The following is a 24,673-nucleotide window of genomic DNA, read 5'->3' as shown; positions in this document are numbered from 1 at the left end:
TATGTATAAAATTGGATTTTATATGTAAAATATGATTTTATTTGATAAAAAGGTAAAATATGATTTTGTATGTAAAATAAGATTTTATATATGGAATATGATTTTATCCTTTTTTAATTTAATTGTCATTGCATGTTATCCAATAAATTAATTTTGAATTAAATATTATTGGATAAGGATGATCGATTACCATGACCAATTTTGTAGGTGTATGTTAGGGAATTTACATTTGTTTTTATTGTTGTTGGATTTATTAATGGGTCTGGTTTGTGGCCCAATATGAATTGTCATATGTAATAAAAGTGGGCCTGGTTTATGGCCCGTTCCCACCCCTTAAAATGTACCCCCTACTTGTCATTGTTATTTATTGTAAATACATTATACTTAGTGGTAGATGAAGATTTGAAGACGAAGGTGGGCCCAGCAGATAATAAAGATTGAAAAAATGTAAATTGGAAGCTCAATGTAATAGGATTGCATTGCATACTTCCATATTACCTAGGATTGGACTTAGACTCGTGATTGGCAACCACGGGTCGATTAGAAATGGAATCGATCATCCTAAATAATATATGATATTATTGATGTATGCATGTTTTAGACTAAATTGTATGAATCCCGCAAGCATACATAAAATGAAAGATGAGACAAATTTTCAAAATTAAAATCCCTCATTTTAAATATGATTTAAAATTGATATCAAGATTAAAAGGGAATTTAAATATTGTTTAAATGTTCCTACCTTCCATCAACGATCAATGTATGAGATGCTACCCGCGGATACGGTCCGGCTCATATTATTGGGGGGGCTCGTTCGTCGAAAAGCTGTACATTGGATCGACACATGTTGTAAGTTGGGTGGAACTCCCATGGGATTTGCTCATATTATTGGGGATTCACATGGCGACCGTCCATCACAATTTAATATTGATAGGTCATCTTGACATGTCACAATAAACGGCGTCATATTATTGGGCCCTTATTGGACATGAGCTAAAAACGTGGAGGTTGCTTTGGAAGCAATTGGGCTCTACCTTTTGAAAATTATGGTTGGCTGATATTATTCGGGACCATAGTTTGTCAATTGGACTCCATGTTCCCACTAAGGAAAACAGTTTTCCGTTTTCACTAGAGGGTAGTAAAATCGTTAAAATAGTGGGAGTGAGATTCATAAAATAAATTTCGCCTATTTTATGTCTTAGTAAATTAATTAAACAATCACTGATTATTGTCTGTTTCTTTTCAGTATTTCATTAAGATGAATTCGCGCAATCCACTATTCTCTATTCTCGAACAAAATAAACTGACTGGCGCAAACTATACGGAATGGTTCCGTAAGTTGAAGATTGTCTTGACCTCGGAGAAGATGTTCTACGTGTTAGAAAAATCTCCTCCGAAGGAAGAACCAGCTGATATAAGTCCGGAAGAGTTGGCCAAACTTGATAAATGGTGGGACCATGATATCAAGGCCAAATGCTATATGCAAGCTTCGATGTCTGATGAACTCCAGAGGCGATTTGAGGATACCGTGAATGCTGCTGACATTCACGTACAACTCAAAGAACTTTTTGGGGCTCAATCGAGAGCTGAAAGGTTCGCTACTGTAAAAGAGTTAATGACGTGTCGCATGCGTGAAGGGACTTCTGTCCGTGATCATGGGGTACGCGTGATTTGGCTCATTCAGAAGTTGGTAACGCTTGATTTGGTATTGGAGCATGAACTCAATGTGGACTTATTACTTCTCTCTCTTTCTTCATCGTTTGACGGTTTTGTGGTGAATTTCAATATGAACAAGATAGAGGCCTCCCTTGAAGAGATGGTCAATATGCTTGTAACTTATGAAGCCACTTTAAAGAAGGATAAACCGGTTCTCTTGGTGGGCTCCTCTTCTTCTGCTAAGAAGGGGCCAAGTACAAAGGGTAAGAAACGTTCTGCCCCATCAAAGAAAACCGGACCCGAGAAGAAGAACAAGACAAAGGCTTCAAACATGGAAAAGTCCAAGGATGTTTGTCATCACTGCAAGAAACCCGGTCATTGGAAACGTAACTGCAAGGAATATCTAGAGCAGTTGGGAACTGCGAAGGGTATGTTTTATATTGAAATAAATGTTTCACTTAATACTACTTCTTGGGTATTGGATACCGGATGTGGATCTCACATTTGCAATGATTTGCAGGTGATGACAAGAAGTCGCAAGCTTAGAATGGGTGAGACCCAGCTGAGGCTCGGAAATGGTTCTAGAGTTGAAGCCAAAGCTGTGGGAGACGTTTATTTAATTTTGCAGAACGATTTTAAGTTACTTTTGAGAGATGTTTTATTTGTTCCAGACTTGATTAAAAACATTATTTCTGTTTCTATGCTTGATAGAGATGGTTTTTCTTGCAATTTTGTGAATGAGATTTGCAATATTTACAAGAATAAATGTTTGATTGGAAATGGACAACTTGAAAACGATCTATATAACTTAAAATTAAAAGACGTTCCAATAAATTATGTTGATAAACCGATAACAACGAACAAAAGAAAAATCGATAGTCAAAACCCGGCAAACCTTTGGCATGCTAGGCTAGGTCATATTTCATCAAGGAGGATGAACAAGCTAGTGGGAGAGGGCATGTTTGATATGTCTGATATTAACTCTCTACCTACTTGTGAGTCCTGCCTGAAAGGAAAAATGACTAAATCTCCTTTCAAAGGAAAACCTGAGCGTAGTCAAAATCTATTGGATTTGATCCATACGGATGTTTGAGGACCATTTAGTATTGGTACAAAATTTGGTCACACCTACTTTATTACCTTTACTGATGATTATTCTAGGTATGGGTACTTATATTTGATGAAATATAAGTCTGAATCATTTGAAAAGTTCAAAGAATTCAAGGCTGAATTAGAAAACAAACTAGGTAAGAGGATTAAAGCACTTCAATCAGATCGAGGTGGAGAATACTTGAGTACCGAGTTTTTGAGCTATCTAAAAGAGAATGGGATTCTCTCTCAGTGGACTCCTCCTATGACACCTCAGCTTAATGGTGTTTCGGAGCGTCGTAATCGAACTTTGTTGGACATGGTTCGATCCATGATGAGCTTCACTGAGCTCCCACCTTCGTTTTGGGGCTATGCTCTTGAAACGGCGGTATTGTTGTTGAACAACGTTCACACTAAAGCAGTGAACAAAACACCATACGAGTTATGGAATGGCAAAGCTCCTAAGTATTCGTACTTGAGGATTTGGGGATGTCCTGCTTACAAAAAGCAGACAGTGGGAGATAAGTTGGATAGTCGATCCACCTTATGTTATTTTGTAGGGTATCCGAAGAATTCAATCGGATATTATTTCTATCATCCTACTGAAACAAAAGTGTTTGTTTCAAGGAATGCCACCTTCTTGGAGAAGGAGTTCTTATTGGATAAGAAAGGCAAGATGATGAAACTCGAAGAAATTCGAGAAGAACCCAAGATACAAAATAATGATCCTACACCTCAGGAACCATTGATTGACACGCCTATTACTAGAAGATCCGAGAGGACTTCTAGGCCTCCTATTAGATATGGTTTTCTTCTTGAAGGGGATCAAGATGAACCCGACGTTGGATGTGATCCAAGAAACTTCAAGGAAGCAATTTCTGATGCGGATTCAAATTTATGGCTTGAAGCTATGCAGTCGGAAATAGATTCGATGCATACAAACCAAGTTTGGTCTTTAGTAGATCCTCCCGATGGAATTGTTCCAATAGGGTGTAAATGGATCTACAAGAGAAAGCTTGGGCCTGATGGTAAGGTATTGACCTACAAGGCACGATTGGTGGCGAAAGGTTATACTCAAAGACAAGGAGTTGACTATGATGAAACCTTTTCACCAGTTGCAATGTTCAAGTCCATAAGAATCCTTATTGCCATAGCTGCTTGGTATGACTATGAGATATGGCAAATGGATGTGAAGACTGCATTCCTTAATGGAAACATTAAGGAGGATATCTATATGATGCAGCCTGAGGGATACACAACCATTATGGTCTCAAACAAGCATCAAGAAGTTGGAACCAGAAATTTGATGAAACAATAAAGGATTTTGGTTTCATCAAGAACCCGGAGGAACCGTGCGTGTACAAGAAAGTAGTTAAGGATGTTGTGACATTCTTAGTACTTTATGTTGATGACATCTTACTCATTGGGAATGACGTAGGGATGTTGCAGTCAACAAAGATATGGTTATCAGGTAGATTCTCGATGAAGGATTTGGGTGAGGCATCCTATATTCTAGGGATACAGATCTATAGAGATAGATCTAAGAGAATGATAGGACTCACTCAAGCAACCTACATCGACACTATATTGAAAAGGTATTCAATAGATGAGTCCAAGAGAGGACATCTACCTATGTGTCATGGAGTTTCTCTATCCAAGTCTATGTGTCCCAAGACTGACGAAGAGATAGAGAAAATGACACATATACCATATGCGTCAGCCATAGGTAGTATCATGTATGGGATGATATCTACTAGACCGGATGTGGCCTATGCTCTGAGCGTCACGAGAAGATATCAAGCCAATCCAGGTCAAATGCATTGGAAAGCCGTGAAGGATATTCTTAAGTACTTGAGAAGAACTAAGAATATATTCATGGTTTATGGTGGAAGAGAATTGAAGTTGGAAGGCGACACCGACTCTAGCTTCCAAAGTGACGTGGATGACTCAAAATCAACCTCTGGATTTGTGTTCATACTCAATGGCGGTGCTGTCTCTTGGAAGAGTTCCAAGAAAGACACCACAGCGGATTCCACCACTGAGGCAGAATACATTACAGCATCAGTTGCTGCTAAAGAGGCGGTTTGGATGAGGAAATTCATCCAAGAGTTGGGTGTGATTCCAGAATCTGTTGGTCCAGTCCCGGTGTACTGCGACAACACTGGTGTCGTTGCTCAGGCAAAGGAACCAAGGTCTCATCAAAGATCCAAACACATACTGAGGAAATACCACATCATCCGGGAGATCGTGGAAAGAGGAGACATCACTGTCGAGAGAGTGGCCTCTGCAGACAATATCGCTGATCCACTTACTAAGCCCTTGCCAGGACCATTATTTGACAAACATCGCGAAGCAATGGGACTACGTAGTATGACTAGTTGGCTTTAGGGCAAGTGGGAGATTGAAAGAGTGGGTGCCCGGTAAGCCAACTTGTGGCTAAGGGCTTTTATGACTCTATGTATAAACAATCTTTTGTTTAATATAATTTACACTTTTATAATGGCATTTACTTTATCTTTTATCATATTATTATGTTGTGACATACTATAAGATATTTAGATGAAGACCTTGAATATACTATAGTGTATGTAAGATGTGGTGGCACATGGGGATGGCTATCATGAAACACATCTTATAGTCACTGTATATTCTAAACAGTTCCTAGTCGATTGAGCCGTCCGTTAATAAGGATAAGGATCGCTCGAGATTAAGACTAGCATTTGCGATGCCGAGTACCACGTTTCATTGGTATGGAACATAGAGATGTTCAAAGCATGCAAATGGATATTCATACGATGAATGATCGAACTACCCTATCCGGACTTTCCAAGTGGTTATCACTTATCGAGTGGATAAAGTCCGCGGTTTTGGTTGTACACCATTAGTCCTTACTACTTGAAACATCATTGAGACTCTATATGCTAGTACTGTACTTTGACTCGTTTACCGATTCTATTGGGGTCATCAGGTGTCGGGATTGGGTACAGTTACGACACATATAGGAGTCGATGCTTTGTTGTCAAGGATTCACCACATACTTGCGAGTGTGGATATCCTATGCAATCTGAGGAGATATTAGTGTGACGAATCTCTGGCCAGAGTACATGATGTGTTTTAAGAAATGGTTTCTTAGTAGCACATGCGATGTCACTATTTGATCTTCAAGATGCATTGCATAGTTATCGAATCTCGAACGACTCTTGATTTACCAATAGTTGTTGATTCGATCGGGATATATGGATGAAGGGACCATACTGTACGCTAACCAAAATCTATTGGTTCTTGCAGGCACTATCAGTGATACCTAGGGAATCATGGGGCGATGTTGCTAGGCGCTCTTACCATGATTCGATGGGCAAGTCGGAAATTGTTGTTCCTAGTCGCAAGGAGTTGTGAGCCCACGGCTAGCTGTATCCCTGAACCATTGAGGGTCACACAAGTATTGGATTTCTAATTCCCGTTGAGATATTTAAATTTAAAGAGTTAAATTTAATGAACAAAGAAGTAGGACTTCTTATATCAGAGTAGAAGAGTAAGATTTCCTAAAATGACATAGGGATGGGCATTTTTGGAAATCACTGAATTCGGATTCAGAAAATTTATCTTGACTTTAAAAGATGCAGAAATGATTTCTGTGCACATTGGTGAAATTGGTTTATCAATCTGAGTCACGATGAATTTTATATTAATTTCTGAATATGCAGGCTTTGCTTGTCAGGCTTTAACTTATGACTAATGGGCCCTAAGCTGTTAGCAGCCCACATTATAAATAAGTTATTGCAGTGCAGAAATTAGACACAAGTCTCATAATTTTTGAACACTAGGGTTTTGAGACCTAGAGTGGCCGCCCCCCTCTTTGTGTTTTTCTCTTTAAAATCCAGTCTGTGAATTTTGAATTTGCAGTCTGGTTTAACGGATCAAATTCGTTAATTCTCTTCGTAGAAACTTCTGATAGATTTTCTAGTGCAATCTATCATAGGGATTCGAATTCTGTTCGTGGACCTGATTGAAGAATTGTTCGTCCATCAGTTCCTGGGATATACAACAAGAGCAGAGTTATCTGTTGGTGTCCATAATCTCGTTTCGAGATTCAAGGTAAAAATTTAATTGTTATTTAATTTTTACACGCACAATTTAATCGTAAAGTTTTGATACCCATGATATGGAATCGTTCCATATAAAATTTTAAAACTTTCGCTGCACCGGGTATCAATTCTGATTGATCTGAACACCGTTTTCCAACAAAAGTATCCAATCGAATCACAGGATGTATGCAAGCTCAAACTCAACTATGGGCTGTTATTCAAAGGCCAATTATGCGTGCCATAGAAAAACCACTGGTTTCTCAAAAACAAAAAATGTTAAAACCATTGGTTTTACAAGAACAAGAAATACAGCCACCAGTTGTAAAACAATATGTTGAGGATTCTAAGACTCAAGAAACAAGCGCTAATCTATCATCAACTTTTGATGATCTAGATAAAGCAACAATTGATGATGATAACTCATCAAGTCAACCCTCCGCATCTGGGGTAAAAGAGGAATAGATCAATCTTAGGCCCCACACTGACAAGGACAAATCTAAGATTGATACTAACCCAGCTGTAATTTCTCCATTTCAGGTTTATCAACAAAGATGTGAGAAATTAAGTACAAGAAGTGAAATCAACCCGATCACTTGCAGGGTTGATGTTGCAGGAATATATCCAAGGATTTGGCTAAAAAACAATGTTAATCCTAAGGATGTAAAGCTATGGTATGAATTTGGGGCTCTAGCCTCAGTTTATACAACTTCACCAGGCTTCCAGAAAATATCACAACTACCAAAATGGATTCAAAAAGCAGTCCAAAAAACATGGGCAAATAATGATCATTTGTCTAGAGGAGATGTGCTCGAGTTATACTTCTTTAGTGCAGCTCCAGAACCAACAGGAAAAGGATCACACGAGCCCTTTCATTTCATCAAGCTAAGGAGACCTGACATGAATAATCAAAGATTTATCAAGGATCCTATATCTGAAGAAATACCATTGGTGTCCACCTTTGGGAGAAAATAAAATTTCAACCAGAAGAGCATGGGGTATTTGGGTTTGTCTCACCGAGATGGATAAAGTCAAGTTTTCGTTCAAATTTTATCAAAATTCTGTGAACGGATCATTCATGTTAAACACAATGACAGGAAAAACTACGGCTTTTGCGGAAGAACTCTTCGAAAAGAAGAGAAACTTTTTGTGGAACAACAAGCTGCTGGGGAGTAAAGAAACTCGCCGAAAATTTTGTAACATGGCTCATATCGGAAGATGGTCAGAGAATATCTGCCCATAATGTCCAAACCAGAAGGATCCAGAATTCGGAAAAACCTTCAAACCCCGAACGGATCGAAAAGATTTTTCCGAGACAATCAAAGGTGGACAGGGACCACCAAAACCGCATTTTCCCAGGGGCCCACTGCAAAAGCAAAAGATGTCCCGACAACAATAAAGAAGACATGTGAGGAGAATAAATCTAAAAGAAAAGGTCTAGCATGTGACTCCTCCACTAGTAAAAGATGCCATCGGGCATGTGACTCCCACTAGCAAAAGATACCATCAATAATGACATAAAGAATTCAAGACAGCTGTAAGATTCTCTGAAGTTTCTCGGTGAAACGAGTGGAACTTCGGCTATAAATACAGGATTTTAAGGAAGCTGAAGATATCGATCATTTCCTTCAGTTTTCTTACAAATAAAACATTGTAATATTTCTCTTTCTATTATATTAAGTTTTTACTTGTATGTATTTCAAGAACAAGGCTACTATAAGTATCTAAACAAGTTATCTCCTCCTCGTCAAAGGAGGTTGATTTATGTAATAATATGTTGTCTGAATAAATTTTCGAAGCTCTTCTCTATCATGTTATTTTATTTAAAAAATTAAGTTTTTACTATACGCCATAAGGTAGGAAACGAAATAGGGCTGTGCTAGCTGCTGCTGAAGGAGTCTGTGACAGGAACCATCGATTGCGATCGCGTGGTTTGGTTGTGATGAACAACCTATAAAACCCGGTGGACATAACCCGGCAACAGTGTTTTCAAAGAGGTATTCTGCTTTAATTTACTGACGGAAGCATGATGAGATTAAGACTTTAAATTTTAAATAGAGAAATAAAGGGTAAAATGTGCATTATTTAGTTTTAAGGACAAATTCAAGAAACTATTTAATAAATCATGGATATATTTGGAACATGAAAGGTGAAAGGGATATAATACGGAAAATGGAAAAGATACAGAGATATATTTATGAATTGTCCCGAATAAAAATGTTTTAATAATTTATTTAGTAGAGATATTTTGGTAATATAACAAATAAAGATTATTTTTTAAAAGTGGTATTTCTAAATCTTCCGTGGACTATATGCTTACTTGCAAGCTTATATTTTTGTTGCTTTTCCTTCACTATATTCACACACACACACACACACGCGCGACGCACCCACACACCCTGGCACACACGCACACTCTTCTCTCTTCCTCCATTGCATTTGCGAACCAAGCTTCCTTTCCAGCTTTTTTTTATGTGCATCTCACCTCATTCACTTCACACAGCCCCACCTACCATTTCACCCAACTCTGCCTTTATTACACACATCCCTTCTATTTCTTTCATTCTTTCCAATCGGTTCGCCCCGCCCTTGTAAAGATTACATTTTTGTCTGGCATTGTTTTGAGAAACTTTGAGTTGTCATTCACCTGATTTTTACAATTTATTGTGATTTTTCTTTGGCTAACAGCTGGCTAACACCACCCTTCTGCTTGTGGAATACGCCTCTGAAATCCCTCTTCGGTTACTGTTGTTTTAGTTTTTATCTTTGGTGGGTTTCCCGCATTTCATCTCTGTCTTGGCATATCTATGCTCATTGAACGTTTGTTGCTGATAAGAAGGGCCCCTTGTTTGCCTCTTTCTATTTGGCTTCTCGAAGAGGAAGATCTAGGGGGTTGAGTTCAGATCAGTGCGAAAGGTAAAATCTTTATTTCTTTTTTTTTTTTTTTTAATTTTTGGTTAATGACTCTTTCTTTATCTCTCTTTTGCTTGGATTATACGCCACGTTTTACTTGATTTTGCTTTCTCACATGCCTTATCTATTCAGATTTGGGGTTAGATTTAGTCATGTGGGCTCGTGGGTATCTGTGTATATTGTATTTCTCTTATGATATTAGTTGCATTTTGGTCTCGAGTCTTGACATTTGCTTGATATCTCTCTGAAACTTGATGCTTAAATAAAATATTTTCTTCCTTTTTCTTTGGAAACTCTGGAACAAAGTATGTTAAAATATCTTGCTATGTTTACCATTGAATTCTGGTGCTATTTTTCTTGTCTTGCCATGAATTTGTTGAATCTAGCACTAGTTATATGCTAAGATAAATAATTACTATGCTGATGCCAGGATTTTGAGTGTTATATTAGATATAAAATCCATCACTGTGTTTCCTTAAAATAATGGGTGTAGTTTATCATTTGATGCTTCTTTGGTTATGTGGCTTATATCTTGGATCCAGGATTCAGTGGATTAACTTCTCACCCAGAACGTAGTGAACAAAGAACAACTTTTGTCTCGCATCCGACTTTAGGAAAATGTCGTCAGAAAGTTTGAACTCTGAACTGTCGAAGAAATATGGTTCTCTGAAACTGTGGGTTTTGATTGGAATATGTGTCGGCGCTTTTATAGTTCTAATCCTTGGGATCTTATCTATATGGATCATGTTTCGGAGAAAATCTCAAAGAAATGGGGACAATAATTCTCTCTCGCAAATCCCTTTTATTTCGAAAGACATACGGGTTGATAGAGTGGGGGAACAAAGTATGCATGATCCTCACGATTGTGTATCCTTAACGGTAAATGATAAATCAAGTGATAAAAACTCAGAGAAGATGCTAGTTTATTTGGGAAGAAGTAAATCAAGTGATGTTGATAACATCAGCCAGTGTAGTTCATTGTATCATCATGAAAGAGCATGTAGTTCTCAGTCCGGAGAGGAAGGAAGTTCTGGGAATGTCATTAAACAATCTTTATCGCCATATGGTCTTGCAATGGCATCTCCTTTAGTTGGTCTGCCGGAAGCATCTCATCTAGGGTGGGGCCATTGGTTCACACTTAGAGATCTTGAAAGTGCGACAAACCGCTTCTCTGCGGAGTATGTTATTGGGGAAGGTGGTTATGGGGTTGTTTATCGAGGAAGATTGGTCAATGGGACGGAGGTAGCAGTCAAGAAGCTTCTTAACAATCTGTGAGTATGGCTTATGCTTCCAACTTCCCTGAAATTTTGAACATTTGATCATGAAGCTTCTATCGTTACCATTTTGAATACCAAATTGTGTTGCAGTGGCCAAGCGGAGAAAGAATTTAGAGTTGAAGTTGAAGCCATTGGCCACGTTAGACATAAGAATCTTGTGCGGCTTCTTGGCTACTGTATAGAAGGGGTTCACAGGTTAACTTCCTCTCTGGCATATACTTTTTAGCCACTTTTTACTGTCGGGATTTGTTCTATTTAGTTGAGATGTTTCTTCTGTGTAGGATGCTTGTGTATGAGTATGTCAATAACGGCAACTTGGAACAATGGCTTCATGGGGCTATGAGACAACATGGTACACTCACTTGGGAGGCCCGAATGAAGGTTATGCTCTGTACTGCCAAAGCGTAAGTAGATCATCTAGTAAACGTCAATTAGCATGCTTATGTTACCATCTGGACTTTTAAAACAATTACTAATCTGTTAAATTTGGTATGCTCTCAACTTGAATCATGCTAAAGTGAAACTCATTGATGACTTCTACGTTGGTGTAAAGCTACTTGGAATGAAGAAGAATCATTCACCTTCTGAATATCAACTCATGTTGCTTTTTCAGGCTTGCCTATTTACATGAAGCTATTGAACCAAAAGTTATTCACCGTGACATAAAATCTAGCAATATCTTGATTGATGATCAATTCAACGCTAAGATTTCTGATTTTGGATTGGCTAAGTTGTTGGGATCTGGGGAAAGCCACGTAACAACAAGAGTGATGGGAACATTCGGGTATACACACTTAGTTTCCTTTCATTTGGTTTCTTTTTTCTAATTATATTTTCCCGTGGTTTTACCATAAAACTAAACTTTTGAATGTCAGCTATGTGGCTCCAGAATATGCAAATAGTGGCTTGCTGAATGAAAAGAGTGATGTTTATAGTTTCGGTGTTCTGCTGCTGGAAGCTGTTACAGGAAGAGATCCAGTGGATTATGGACGTCCTGCAAATGAGGTCAATAATCTACATCAGTTTTCATTTGTCGAGATACCAAGTATTTTTGCAAATAAATTCCGGATGTCTGTGTTACAGGTTAATCTTGTTGAATGGCTTAAAATGATGGTAGGCAGCAGGAGAGCAGAGGAAGTTGTGGACTCTAGTCTTGAACCAGGGCCCTCGATACGTGCCTTGAAACGCGCACTTCTAGTTGCTCTTAGGTGTGTGGATCCAGATTCGGAGAAACGGCCCAAAATGAGCCAGGTCGTACGGATGCTTGAAGCCGATGAGTTCCCTTATCGCGAGGTGAGTTTTATCCATGACTTCAATCACTTCCAAGAGCAAAGATCGCAAAATTAACCTGAACTTATTCTCACCTTCTTCACTGAAATTGTGGTCCCCTGAAATCCGAACCATCTATAAGAAACCTTCCAATTTTTCGCCACTTGCAGGATCGTAGAAATAAGAAAAGCAGAACTAGCATGGATGTGGAATCCACGAAAGATGTTTGCGATTCATAACAAAGAAAGCAAGGTAGAAAAGTCAGAGCCACACATCTGAGCCTACCAATGGATAGAACTGACAAACTGATGCAATTCAAGGTTCTCGCCAATTTGATTATAGAGCTTTGTGACTATAGTATTCACATTTTTGGTAAATTTAGATCTCAATCTGAGAATTTGATAGCTCTCTTGTCATCTCACTAGTGATGAAAATGCTTGTAGAGGGTGGGAGGGGAGCTTGTACAGGTGTTTGGTCGATCAATGCACCTTTTTCATCAACATTATGATCATTAGTTCGTGTTTACGCTACATGTTATATGAGTTTTTCTTGTCTGTCTTCACACAAGAATTATCATATTCACAGTTAAATACCCCATGAAGTACACTCAGGGGAATAGTACCCTAGAGTGTAGGTAATCTTTTAGCAATAGATGTATGAAGAAATTGTGTCATATAGCAGATAATATGAATGGCTGTTTCGTAGTTCACTTGAATACATTACTTTCTTTTTAAAGAGTGTCTTAAAAAAGGAGCATATCAAGAGGAACGGCTAATGTCCATGGCATGGACCTCGGTGAAAAGGGATTTCCTGGCATGTCTGTAGACACCAAGGTCGTGCCTCGCTTCTTAAATGTGTCACGGATTTTCCGTTATAACTGTCACTAGACCTGGCCACGGGCCGGGGCCGGGTCGGCAATAGGCCGACCCTTAACCAGCCCGCCCGTGTCCGGTTCCGGGTCCGGTTAACCGGCGGTTCCGGGTCCGGTTCGACCCTTGTTTTTTTAAAAATAAAAAAATAAAAAAACTTGTAAAATTGAACTTTAAAAACTCTATCAAATATTTCATTATCTCAATAAAAAGCTAATACATATATTAAATAAAAATATATTATATTTCAATTTTTAACATCTTATAATATTACATTTATTCAATAAAAAATATATAGCATTTCAACTTTCAACATTGTATATTAAAAACTTTATCTAGTTCAATAAAAAATATATATATATTTATTAAATAAAAAATATATTGCATTTCAACTTTTCACAACTTATATTAAAAATTATATATATCAATAAAAAATTTATTATATTTATTCAATAAAAATATATATTATATTTCAACATCTTATATTAAAAACTCTATTTATCTCAATTAAAAACTCTATTTATTTCAATAAAAAATATATTACATTTAAACTTTAAACATCTTGTATAAAAAATATTATTACATTTAATTATATTCAATCACAAAATATTAACAAATTAACACTTGGCCTAGTAGCAAGAATGAAAACCAAAAATCATTTGGTTTTGGGTTCAAATCTCATCCATGTATGAATATCAAATATATATTATTTAAAATAAAATTAAAATATTATTTTAAAAAGGTAAATCCGCTGGGTCAACCCGGCGAACCCGGAGGGTCGGACCCGCCGGGTTGAACCGGCCAACCCGCCGGGTCGGCGGTTTTCCAAAGGGAAAACCAGGACCGGACCGCCTAGTGGCCGGTCCGGTCCCGGTTCCGAGTTGGACCCGTTGACCAGGTTAACCGGCCAATTGACCACGGGCCAGTTTCGGTCCAGTTCCGGGTCCAACTGGCCAGGTCTAACTGTGCCCGTTAACCACGGGCCGGTTCCGGTCCGGGTCCGGGTCCGGGTCCAACCCGGCCCTTGGCCAGGACTAACTGTCACTATGTTAGTTGTGAAACCATGAAAGACCAGTATGGCAATCTTCTCCATTTTCATGTCTTTTTTCCACTATAGTATCTATATACAAAATGGGAAACACAACCATTAGTGAGCCCATAAATAGAAGGATGGGGTTTTTATATGGCCTGGTTTGGCATCGTACTGTGGTCATAACCGAGCGAACCGGGCTAGGCAACACTTGTGGACTGATAGTTTCATTGAATGGGGAGGCAACAGGAGCAATTGATGGAGGACTAGAACCTAAAGTTGATAACATTCAAGTGTGAAATTTGTATATCTTCCGAGTTGAAGTTTTGAATTTTCGAATGATGGTGCAAAATGGTAGGAAGATTTCCACGTTTTCGACTAAAGAATCGGTAGGCAAATGGGGGGCAAAATTCCGGTTCAATATTAAATGTTTGGACGTTCCCGATTTGGTCCTAAATGTTTCTCAAAAGTTTCCGGTTCAATCCTAAATGTTTATACGTTTTCGGTTTGGTCCTAAATGTTTTCTGAAAGTTTTCGGTTCAGTCCTAAATATTTTTACATTGCCGATTTTGTGCCAAATATTTCTCAAAATTTCCCGGTTTGATCCTTCCATCTACTCGTGTGTTAAAACTAACACCGCGTAGTGTTATATCATTTATGATTGACTTTTATATTATTTATTATATATTTAACATTAAACAAGTTGTAAATAAAACACAAATTTATTAGAGTTTTTATTTCACATTTCTATTAATTTTGTTATATTCTCATTCATGATGCTTGCATATTTAAGAAAAAATTTGGAGGTTGGAAAAAGATATATATCTTTTTAAAACTCTTTTTATAATTTAAATAATTAGTATTTGAGAAAAATTTACTATTAAATAAAACTTAATTTCATATCACTACTTTAACGGTGGTCAAATAATTCATTATATTTTCTTAATTGTTAACCATAAGTATTCTTCTATTGAAAAATTTATTGAAAATTTCAAATATTTTGTGAAATAAGTAATACTAGTTATTTGCTAAAACATTTGTTTATTTGTTTGTGATTGATAATGTTTTTAACTATAAGATTTCACGGTTCAATTATTTTTTTATTCTATAATTTTATTTTGCATAATTTATATTATATTTTCATTTGGAAGAAATTATTGTTCATTTATTTTTATTATTATTATTATTATTATTATTATTATTATTATTTTATTTAACTTTTTTTTTTTTGTAAGTTTTTTTATCACGCTTTGTTTGTAAATGGAAGAACCAAACCGAAAAATTTTGAAAAATATTTAGAACGAAATCTGGAACGTAAAACATTTAGAACTTAACTGAAAACTTTTTGAAACATTTGGGATCAAACCGAAAATATAATAACATTTAGGACTGAACCGAGAATTTTCGAAAAATATTTGGGACCAAACCGGGAACGTTCAAACATTTAGGACTGAACCAGAAATGTGTTCAAACATTTAGGATTGAACCGAGATTTTCCTCGCAAATGGGTTATTACTTGTTACAATTTCACCAAAACTCCAATAAAAAATTTTTAGGAGTCGATTTTGTAAAACGAGTTCCTGTCTAATTTGACAAAAAAAAAAAATTTATATAAAAAATATTACTTTGTATTCTATGTATATATCGGGTCGGTCCATTTCACAGATATATGTAGACGGTTTCATAGAATACTTACTCTTACAATTTTGCTTCTTATTTGCATTTTTTCAAAAATATTGTTTTGGTTCATGTTTATGTATGATGTGTCAGCATACTAATTTTAGACCTTTTTTGTGCCGAATTTGCTAATAAAATTGAATATTTATCTGATCGGTGATAATAGCGTTCATCATTCACTGGATCCAAAGCTATTTTGGGTTTCTTTTATATTCAGTCTTTTTATTAAAAAAAAATATTCAATGAATGATGATTTATATTTAGATATGAAAATCTTGTAAAATTTATAAATCGTGGAGTTTTGGACAAGGAGAACACCAATTTGGTCCTACGACAATAAGATAAAATAAACATTATTGTTTTATGGAGAAATAGCAGTAACTAATGTTGTTGGGAAAATGGTTAATTGAGGATAAATTATTATTATTATTATTATTATTATTATTAAAAAAACATTCGTTCAAAAAATCATTAAAAAAATCTTGTGTCATAAAGAATAATTGTTTAATCGAATTTAAGCATATTAAAACTTAAACGGAATTAAATATCGGTTAATCGACTTTTTTTTTTAGAATACTCAATTAATCACAACCTTGATTTAGTAATAATAGTTCACAAAACTCTAATAAAATTGTCTTATGAATTAGTTTTATGAGACAAATATTTGATTCGATTCGATTAATGAAGAATAATTAATATGTTAGTTTCTTACTTTTAATTACAAATATTAATTGAGTTAGTCTCTCTCACGAATAAGTCTACTCATGAGATCGTCTAACGAAACATATCTGGGGGCGAAATATAACTGACAATGAAACATGAAATACTTGGTACCATGTGAGCATAAAAGAAGTTTAACTAGATTTAATTCTTAAAAAAAACAATGCAATCACAATTTTTTTTATTAGATTGTTATAATTATATTTGAAATTTTATAAAAATATTAATTATGATATTGATGAAATTATACATTTTTATAAAAATTTTATGAAAAATTATTTATTTATTATTATATCAAAATTATTAATTATTCTATTAATTTATCAAAAATTATTAATTTAACAAACTGATCAAAATCGAAATATGAAAAAAAAATGTTTTATAAAAGTTATTAATTTATCGATTATCCATTTTTTAGATTGTGTTTTTTTTAGGTAAAAAATCAATGAATCCTAAGTGAATTAATAATCATTCATCTTTAAATACACCTTTGCGGTAGTACTTTAGGACCAATAATTATTGAATGATCAGTAATGACTAATGAGTGATAAAAAATTATAGATGAAGATGTGTAAGATGTGATGATAAAATATTTTATCTTTGGTGATTTTTATGAATACGATTATGTAAGGAGGATTTAATATTATGTCTAAATATCCTTAGATGTTTTTTAAGAAAAGAAAAGTAATAAAATACTCTTCGAGCCCTAATGTAAAAATATAATATGACCATTTTTTTCTAGTATAATGGTTTTTTAAATCCAACAAAATCAAAATTTACTGATTGGTTTAAAAATTTCTCATTCAAAGCATATTTATATTAATAAAAATCGATTGAGAATAATATTTGATTTTTAAATTCATGTTTTATGCAATAATGAAGAGGACATAAGCTAAGATTTTATTTTATTTTTTTCATTTTTTTCATTTCAATTTCTGAATATGGAAATTTATTTTGTAAACATCTTTTTATTATTAAATTATAATATGTAATATACGATCGACTACTGTGTCCAAAAGTGAATTTCCTAGAATCTTTATTATTATTATTATTATTATTATTATTATTATTATTATTATTATTATTATTATTATTAAGTCAATGAAATGAGTAATAAAAATGTAAAAATATTATTATTATTATCAAGTCAAACAAAGAGCATTTTGGGAACAAGATGAATGTTTAAAATAAAAATTCTTTAGTTCTTGGGTTGTATGTGAGTTTAATTGTCAACTTCTTAATTAGTACAAGTTAGTCTTTCATTTTTTGAGGTAGACAAGTTAGTCTTTCATTAACATGACAAAATGATTTTTTTTTAAAAAAAATATCTTTTTATCCTACTTTATCCATCATACCTAACACAGTACACAACCCTCATGATAAGATTATTTTCTAAGATTGTTTTAATAAAAAAAATGCTAAAAATTAGAACAGATTTAAACTTTGCAGTTTTGATTTCTCTATTTTTTTTAATTTTTTTTTTTTTATACAACACACACCAAATGCATTAACTACCACCAAAATCAATTAAGTTTTTCAGATTTGCTTATAAACAAAGGGCTAAAATCCTTGAGCATTACATAAACTTCATGAGATAAACCATAAGAGGCTTGATGAAACTTAAAATTTGTAATTATTTATATGTTAAAAAGTGTGTTTTAAAATTTAAGTTTAATTAAAATTATGAAGTTGTATTATTTTAGTGTTATGTGTTTATATTTAAATGTTTTACTAAAATGTTGTATTTTACGGTTTGCGCAGGTTTGGTAAAAATAAAATTACTCAAGCTACAGAGGTCATAATGGAGTAATCTCAAAACCTGTAGAATCACAAAAGAGGCATCTTCAACTTTGTAGAAGACAAGAAATTCCAAAAACTTCATTAAGATGATCAAAATAATCAAACATCAAAATGGAGACAGATTTACTTTTACTATGACCAGCTTGGAGTAAAAATATCATAAGTATTTCATATTTTATCCAAAAGGGGTGAATGAGTTGTCAAAACATATCTACAGACAAAGGGCTACGTGTTATATGTTTTGTGCAGAAGCAAAATCGGAAGTCTAAGGCATCAAACATGCCAATTAAAGTTGGGTCAATGTATTGACATTCAAGGAGACAAGCACCCACCAACTTTACTATTCCATATTTAATGAGTCTTGGACCCTTGCTCTCATTTGGCCTATAAATAGATGTGTTGTATAAGCTTTGTAGTGTTCAAGAGTGTAGAGAAGTCGTAAAATAAATATTGTGTGTGTGAGAATAAAAGTTTGAGTGTGCATATTTCTCAAATTCAAGTATGAAATTTATTTTATCCTTACTCTTGAGTTTCATGTTCATGGCAAGCTAAATCTTTTTATGTCAAGGTGAAAAGGTTTCATTGTTGGTCAAGTAAAATTGTTTATATTTTGTATATTCTTCTCTTTTTCTATTTCTATTTTGTTTTTCTAATTGATCCTTATTTGTAGGTATAATTTTGGAAGATTTGTTGTTATCTATTTACATCAAATGTTTGGTACCTTGAATGTGGTTACCTTGATTTGTTGTCAAATATGATACAATAAATACTACAATAATTATATACTATAAATATAAGTATCTATTTATAATAAAGTCATATATATTATTTAGACGATAGCGTGACACTGTCGGTTGTTCTAAATAATATATTGTGATTTGAACTAACATTTACTTTCTCGCATCTAACTTTTACTTTATCGCAACTAACATTTACTTTTCCGCAACTAACATTTACTTTCTCGCATATAACATTTACTTTTCCGCAACTAACATTTACTTTCTTGCATATAACATAAAGTCATATATTTTATTTAGACGATAGCGTGGCTCTGCCGGTTGTTCTAAATGAAATATTGTGATTTGATCTAACATTTACTTTTATGTCAATTTATATTTATGCATTTATATATATATTATGGGTACCATGTATTAAATATCGGCTGATATTAATATAGTGGGAACTATATTATATGATATACTTGTTTAAATATTTAATTGTTCTTTTTATGTTTATATTTATTCATCTATATATATATTATGGGTACCATGTATTAAATATCGGTTAATCTGATATTAATATAGTGGGAACTATATTATATGATATACTTGTTTAAATATTTCATTGTTCTTTTATGTTTATTTTTATTTTAGTTTCTTTTATTTATTTTTATTAAGCAATCTTAAATAAACCAACAATGAACCTTTGAAACCTTGACAATTTTATAATTTGTGTATTTGAAGTTTCATAATAATATTTCCATCTATAATATATCATTCTAAAATTAAACTTACAACATCCTCTCCGTGGATCGATCTCGTACTCACGAGTATATTACTTGCAGACAACCTACACTTGGGTGAATTACAATTTAAGTTGTAGCAAGTTTTTGGCGCCGTTGCCGGGGAGGAGTAAATTAAGTTTAATTTTTGTTATTTATGTTATTATGTATATAGTATGTTGTTTTTAATTGTATGATTGTTTGGAGTCGTAAACAAAGTGGTAGACTTGTTCGAGTAACTGAAAATATTTTAAACATGGAGGATAATTCTAATAATCAAGATGATAATAATAATAATAATAATAATAATAATAATAATAATAATAATAATAATAATAATAATAATAATAATAATCAAGAACATGAACAACCAAGAACACTTAGGCACCATATGAATCCAATAAGAACTAGTACACCATCTTGTTTAGTTTTTCCTCCTGATGCATCTAATTTCAATTTTAAGCCACAAGTCATTAAACTTTTACCAAATTTTCATGGCTTAGATTCTGAAAATCCATATTTGCATTTAAGAGAATTTGAGGAGGTTTGCAACACTTATAATGATCAAAATTGTAGCATGGATACTGTTCGATTAAAGCTTTTCCCTTTTTCCTTAAAAGATAAAGCTAAAACATGGTTGCAAAATTTGAGATCAAGTTCAATAAAATCATGGGAAGAAATGCAACAACAATTTCTAAAAAAGTTTTTTCCTTCCCATAGAACAAACTCATTTAAATGACAAATTACAACTTTTTCTCAAAAACAAGGGGAAACATTTTATCAATGTTGGGATAGATATAAAGAGTTACTTAATACATGCCCACATCATGGTTTTGAAATATGGAGAATAGTTTCTCACTTTTATGAAGGTTTAATACCTAAAGATAGGCAAATGATAGAATTCATGTGTAATGGAACTTTTGAAGATAAAAACCCAAATGAAGCTATAGAATATTTAGAGTCATTAGCAGAAAATGCTCAAAATTGGGATAATATAGGCTCAATTGAACCACCAAGTAAAACCAGTAATTCAACAAATGGGGGTGGTATTTATCATCTTAAAGATGATGTAGATGTTCAAGCTAAACTTGCATCTTTAGCAAGAAAAATCGAGTCATTAGAAATGAAAAAGAGTGATCAATTAAAAAGTGTTCAAGAAACTGTTTGTCATATATGTGACACACATGATCACCTTACAAAAAATTGTCCTACTTTTCCTTCATTTAAAGAATGTCTCCATGAACAAGCCAATTATGTTAACAATTTTAAAAAACCAACATTAGATCCTTTTTCACAAACATATAATCCTGGTTGGAGAAATCATCCTAATTTTAGTTGGAGGAACGATAATAATGCACAACCTTCACAACAACCTTTTCACAATAACCAAAGTCATCAAGGTTATGCTCCTTATATCCCACCTCCAAGAAAACATTTTGAAGATCAAATTCATGCATACATTCAAAAGCAAGAGTCTATCAATATTCAAAACATTCAATCTATGAATGATTTGAAAGAAACTCTTGCAAAATTTGCATCTGCACTTAATATTCATGAAAAAGGAAAATTTCCATCTCAACCACAACCTAATCCTAAAAATCAAAATCAAGAAAAATTTGATCAAGTAAAATCTGTTATTACTCTTAGAAGTGGTAAAATAGTTAATGATCCATATAGTGATGAAAACAAAGATCAGTCAAACTCAAAGAGTAAGGATGAAAATCTTGATACTTTCGAGAAAGATGATACTTTGAGTCCTAAGATTAAGAAAGTTGATGATAAATTATCTGAAATAATATGTGAGTCAAATAAACATGTTTCTTTCCCTCATGCATTAGTTAATAATAAAAAAACAAAAAAATGATTCTGATATTTATGAAGTTTTTAAACAAGTAAAAATAAATATTTCATTATTAGATGCTATTAAACAAGTGCCTTCTTATGCAAAGTTTTTAAAAGATTTATGTACTGTGAAAAGACAATTGCATGTAAAGAAGAAAGCATTCTTAACGGAGCAAGTAAGCTCTATTATTCAAAATAATTCTACCTTGAAATATAAAGATCCCGGTTGTCCAAAAATTTCATGTATTATTGGAAAAAATAAAATTAAAAAAGCTTTGTTAGATTTGGGAGCAAGTGTGAATTTAATTCCTTATTCAGTTTATGAAAAGCTTAAGTTGGGAGATTTAAAACCTACATCTGTTACTCTTTTATTAGCCGATAGGTCAATCAAAATACCTAGAGGTATTGTAGAAGATGTATTAGTTCAAGTTGATAAATTCATATATCCCGTGGATTTTATTGTCTTGGATACACAACCAATAGAAGTACATAACGAAATTCCAGTAATATTGGGACGTCCATTTCTAGCAACTTCAAATGCTTTAATTAATTGTTGAAATGGAATAATGAAATTGTCTTTTGGAAATATGACTTTAGAACTTAATGTGTTCAATTTATGTAAACAACCAAGTATTAATGAAGATGAAGATGATAATGCAATAGAAACAATCGTGGAAGAAAATATACACCAAGAAAACTTAAATCAACAATCTGAAGTTTGTTTAGTGGAAAGTTTTGATTCAAAAAATGTTTTTAAATCAAAGTTATTTGAAGAAATTAATGAACTTGAAAAAGTAAAAGAAAATGATCATCCAAAACTTGAATTAAAACCTTTACCAATAGAACTAAAATATGCTTTCCTTGGTGAAAATCAAACATATCCTATTGTAATATCTTTTACCCTCTTACCAAAACAAGAAGAAGATTTAATAACACTACTTAAAAAACACAAAAATGCAATTGGATGGACTTTGCAAGATATAAAAGGTATAAATCCTTTAATCTGCACACATAGAATTCACTTGGAAGAAAATGCTAAAACATATCAACAACCACAAAGAAGATTAAATCCACACATGAAAGAAGTTGTTAAAAATGAAGTTTTAAAACTATTAGATGCCGGAATTATTTACCCAATATCGGATAGTAAATGGGTAAGTCCAACACAAGTAGTACCAAAAAAATCAGGCATCACTGTTATAAAAAATGAAAAGGGAGAATTATTACAAGCTAGGATTCCATCTAGTTGGCGTATGTGCATTGATTATAGAAAATTAAATAATGCAACTAGAAAAGATCACTTTCCGTTACCATTTTTAGATCAAATTTTAGAGAAAGTGGCAGGTAATCCTTATTATTGTTTTCTTGATGGGTATTCGGGGTATTATCAAATACCAATATCATTAGAAGATCAAGAAAAAACTACTTTCACTTGTCCGTTCGGAACTTTTTCTTTTAAAAGAATGCCATTTGGTTTATGTAATGCCCCGGCTAATTTTCAAAGATGCATGCTAAGTATTTTTAGTGACATGATTGAAGAATTTGTGGAAGTTTTTATGGATGATATAACTGTTTTTGGAAACTCATTTGAAAACTGTCTTAAAAATTTGGAAGAAGTTTTAAAAAGATGTGAAGAAAAAAATCTTGTTTTAAATTGGGAAAAATGTCACTACATGGTTAAATCCGGAATTGTGTTAGGGCATGTCATATCTGAAAAAGGAATTGAAGTTGATAAAGCTAAGGTTGATGTTATTGTTAATTTACCATCACCAAACACGATCAAAGAAATTCGATCATTTTTGGGTCATGCGGGATTTTATAGAAGATTTATAAAAAATTTTAGCATAATATCGAAACCAATTTCAAATCTTTTAACAAAAGATGCACAATTTGAATGGACTCAAGAATGTGAAACTGCTTTTAAAAAGATAATTAATCTTTTAACTACATCACCTATTTTACAACCTCCTGATTGGTCTTTACCATTTGAATTAATGTGTGATGCAAGTGATTATGCTGTAGGAGCCGTGTTAGGACAAAGAAAAGAAGGTAAACCTTATGTGATCTATTATGCAAGTAGAAACTTAAATAGTGCTCAAATCAATTATTCAACAACTGAAAAAGAATTACTTTCAGTAGTGTTTGCATTATATAAATTTCGATCCTATTTAATTGGTTCTACTACTATTGTTTACACTGATCATTCTGCCATAAAATATTTATCAAATAAACAAGATGCTAAGCCGAGATTAATAAGATGGATTTTGTTGTTACAAGAATTTGATCTTGTAATAAAAGATAAAAAAAGGAAAAGAAAATGTAGTAGCCGATCATTTATCAAGAATAATTTCTGAATCATCTCAAAATGAAATACCAATAAATGAAAATTTTCCGGATGATCAACTATTTTATGCTACTACTATGTCTTGGTTTGCTAATATTGTAAATTTTCTTGTGACAAATAAAATGCCTTCTCATTGGAGTTCACAAGATAAAAATAAATTCTTGAAAGAGGTCAAAAAATTTTATTGGGATGATCCTTATTTGTTTAAGTATTGTCCTGATCAAATTTTTTGACGATGCATACCCGACAATGAGGTAAGTAGTGTCATTAAATTTTGTCATTCTGAGGCATGTGGAGGTCATTTTTCGTCAAAGAAAACAGCTGCAAAAATCTTTTAATGTGGATTTTATTGGCCTTCTTTATTCAAAGATACACATTCATTTTACAAATCTTGTGAAAATTGTCAGAAAATGGGTTCAATTTCAAAACGAAACATGATGCCTTTAAATCCAATCATGATTATTGAAATATTTGACAGTTGGGGAATAGATTTTATGGGTCCATTTCCATTATCTTTTGGATTCACTTATATTTTAGTGGCTGTCGATTATGTTTCAAAATGGATTGAAGCAATTGCATGTAGAACTAATGATCATAAAGTTGT

General features: G+C 33.5%; 1 protein-coding gene and 1 non-coding gene across 3 annotated transcripts; one reads left to right on the top strand and one right to left on the bottom strand.

The window, feature by feature from the left end:
* The first annotated feature begins 9,218 nt into the window (after positions 1-9,218).
* On the top strand, positions 9,219-12,954 carry LOC140876345 (probable receptor-like protein kinase At2g42960). Of its 2 annotated transcripts, none has more exons than XM_073280297.1 (8): positions 9,219-9,743; positions 10,283-11,011; positions 11,108-11,212; positions 11,299-11,421; positions 11,631-11,801; positions 11,893-12,022; positions 12,101-12,310; positions 12,457-12,954. In XM_073280297.1, exons 2-8 carry the CDS (start codon positions 10,359-10,361, stop codon positions 12,523-12,525), a joined length of 1,461 nt encoding a protein of 486 aa, XP_073136398.1. In that variant the 5' UTR covers positions 9,219-9,743; positions 10,283-10,358; the 3' UTR covers positions 12,526-12,954. The 2 variants fall into 2 exon arrangements, with proteins under 2 accessions (XP_073136398.1, XP_073136399.1); XM_073280298.1 differs by lacking the exon at positions 9,219-9,743 and adding an exon at positions 9,793-10,045.
* Positions 12,955-20,606: 7,652 nt separating this feature from the next.
* LOC140876768 (small nucleolar RNA R71) lies at positions 20,607-20,717 on the bottom strand. The gene has a single exon (XR_012149002.1). It is a non-coding gene; the product is annotated as a small nucleolar RNA R71 (small nucleolar RNA).
* Between the last annotated feature and the right edge of the window lie 3,956 nt (positions 20,718-24,673).

Source organism: Henckelia pumila, chromosome 1 (assembly GCF_033568475.1).
Source record: "Henckelia pumila isolate YLH828 chromosome 1, ASM3356847v2, whole genome shotgun sequence".
Lineage (NCBI taxonomy): Eukaryota > Viridiplantae > Streptophyta > Magnoliopsida > Lamiales > Gesneriaceae > Henckelia > Henckelia pumila.
This window is presented reverse-complemented; position numbering and strand designations above follow the sequence as displayed.